The sequence below is a fragment of the Echinops telfairi genome, unplaced genomic scaffold (assembly GCF_000313985.2).
Source record: "Echinops telfairi isolate 266 unplaced genomic scaffold, ASM31398v2 ScPeMD7_70;HRSCAF=299, whole genome shotgun sequence".
NCBI lineage: Eukaryota > Metazoa > Chordata > Mammalia > Afrosoricida > Tenrecidae > Echinops > Echinops telfairi.
Window position 1 is genome coordinate 12,498,319 of NW_022103968.1, and position 1,738 is coordinate 12,500,056.

Below are 1,738 nucleotides of genomic sequence, written 5' to 3' on the forward strand. Positions count from 1 at the left end.
TGTGCCTAAGATTTTCAAGAACATAGGAAACAGAATTAAACTACTCCTTGCTTTTATTTCATTAGTAAAACAAAACTATTATGAGTGCGCTAATTTAAATACAAAACTAACTGCACTCTTCAAATGCATAAATACAGTCCCCACCATCATAAAAGAAGTAACTGCTCTACGTGATGCAAACTCAAGCAGAACTCTTACCATTTATGTCTGGAATACTCGTTAGAATAAACCACGAGGAATCTACCTGGAAGACCATGCTAAAGGGAACAAGAAGAAATGCTTCATTACATCCTCAATTTTCCTTACCATTTTCTCTTCCTTGGCAGGTGGACTTCGAAGGAAAAAGCAGAGAGGAGCAAAAAGAATATTAACAATTCCAATAATTGTCATGAGCCACGGAAATCCAATTGTCTTGGCGATGGCCCCACCAGCAGAAGGACCTTACAGGAAACAGAGAATTAAAGAAAGCTGTCTCCAAATGGCTCATGGACAGAAAGATGCAAGTCGCTTTTAATCAGTATTAGCCATCATGCACTGAGGCAAAGTGTTCTGAGAATCCAGGGCCCTTACCTATGGCGTATCCCATACAGAAGGCCACATCCGCTATAGCATACACGCTCCCATAGACGGACACGTGCCGAAGGTCCACCAGGTAGCCCATGATGGGCATCATGGATGAGTCCACCATCCCTGTAGACAGGAAGCAGTCTAGAGCAAACTGGTAGGAACCCCGCACGTGCTGAAGGTCACGGAGCTGTGTCCGAAACTCTTCCCCTTGTGTCATCCCAACCTGCTGGGCTTGCGGGCCGTCTCCAGACTTTGGCTGGGCTGAAACTGAATCCCTGGTAGGCCAGCCTTTCCTGGTCACTGCTTTGCCTCTCCTAGTCCTCCGCAGTGACTGACCCACCCGTTGGCGGAGGAAATCCAGCCCTCTGGTGACTCCTGCTGCCCTTCTTCAGATCCACGGGGTTGCTGCTTCCTGGCTGGGTGCAACCTGGGCCTGCTGCCTCTTGGCACTTTCCAGACTCCTGGCTGTCTACCTCCTGCCTGGTCCCCTTGCCCCTGGCCCTGGCAGAGTGTGCACTCTCACACTTCCCACCCAGCTCCCTCCCTCGCTTCCCATCAGCCTCACAGACTTTTAGTAGAGAGCTGGAAAGTTAACCGTTGTTACCAAACTGCTGTGAGAGGATACATATCCTCTTGCACACACATACACAGATACATACATATGGGCACGCATGTGTATGTGAGCGTGTATATCTGTAATAAACTATACATGCCTGCATGTACACACACATATACACCCGTGCACACACAGTAGGGGACCTGTCCCAGCCTGAGGTTGAGGGCTCCAAGAGGGTCCCATTCCTTCTCTGCCCCACTCACAGGTGGGTGTCACACCCTTTTCCTGTCATAGAGCTAACAGGTGCTCTTATCATGATCCAACTGTACATTATAAATGAGAAAGGCTACTCATCTGATTTATGAACAAGCGTTTCCCTAATATATTGGTTATCGTTCTCCACATTGCCTAGACTTCTGCTTGGTGAAAACCCCAGACGCACGGGTAGGCAGACATCACCACACACATCAGTGTGCGCTCTGTGCCCGACCCTGTAAAAACCAGGGGTGACGTCTCTGTCCCTCGGCTTCACAGGAGAAATTCTGTTCAGAGATGGGTACAAGCAAGCGGACGCCAAGTGAGGGATTCTCATGTTGCCAAAGCTTGGCACGTCCC

General features: G+C 49.0%; 1 protein-coding gene across 1 annotated transcript in view; it reads right to left on the reverse strand.

The window, feature by feature from the left end:
- Positions 1–1,738, reverse strand: part of SLC18A2 (solute carrier family 18 member A2) — a 61,906-nt gene that overhangs the window by 17,300 nt on the left and 42,868 nt on the right. The window contains exons 12-13 of the mRNA XM_045291401.1: positions 571–768; positions 307–440 (exon numbers count right to left, since the gene is read on the reverse strand). Of these exons, the coding sequence (XP_045147336.1) occupies positions 307–440; positions 571–768 (332 nt within the window). The remainder of the gene's footprint in view (positions 1–306; positions 441–570; positions 769–1,738) is intronic.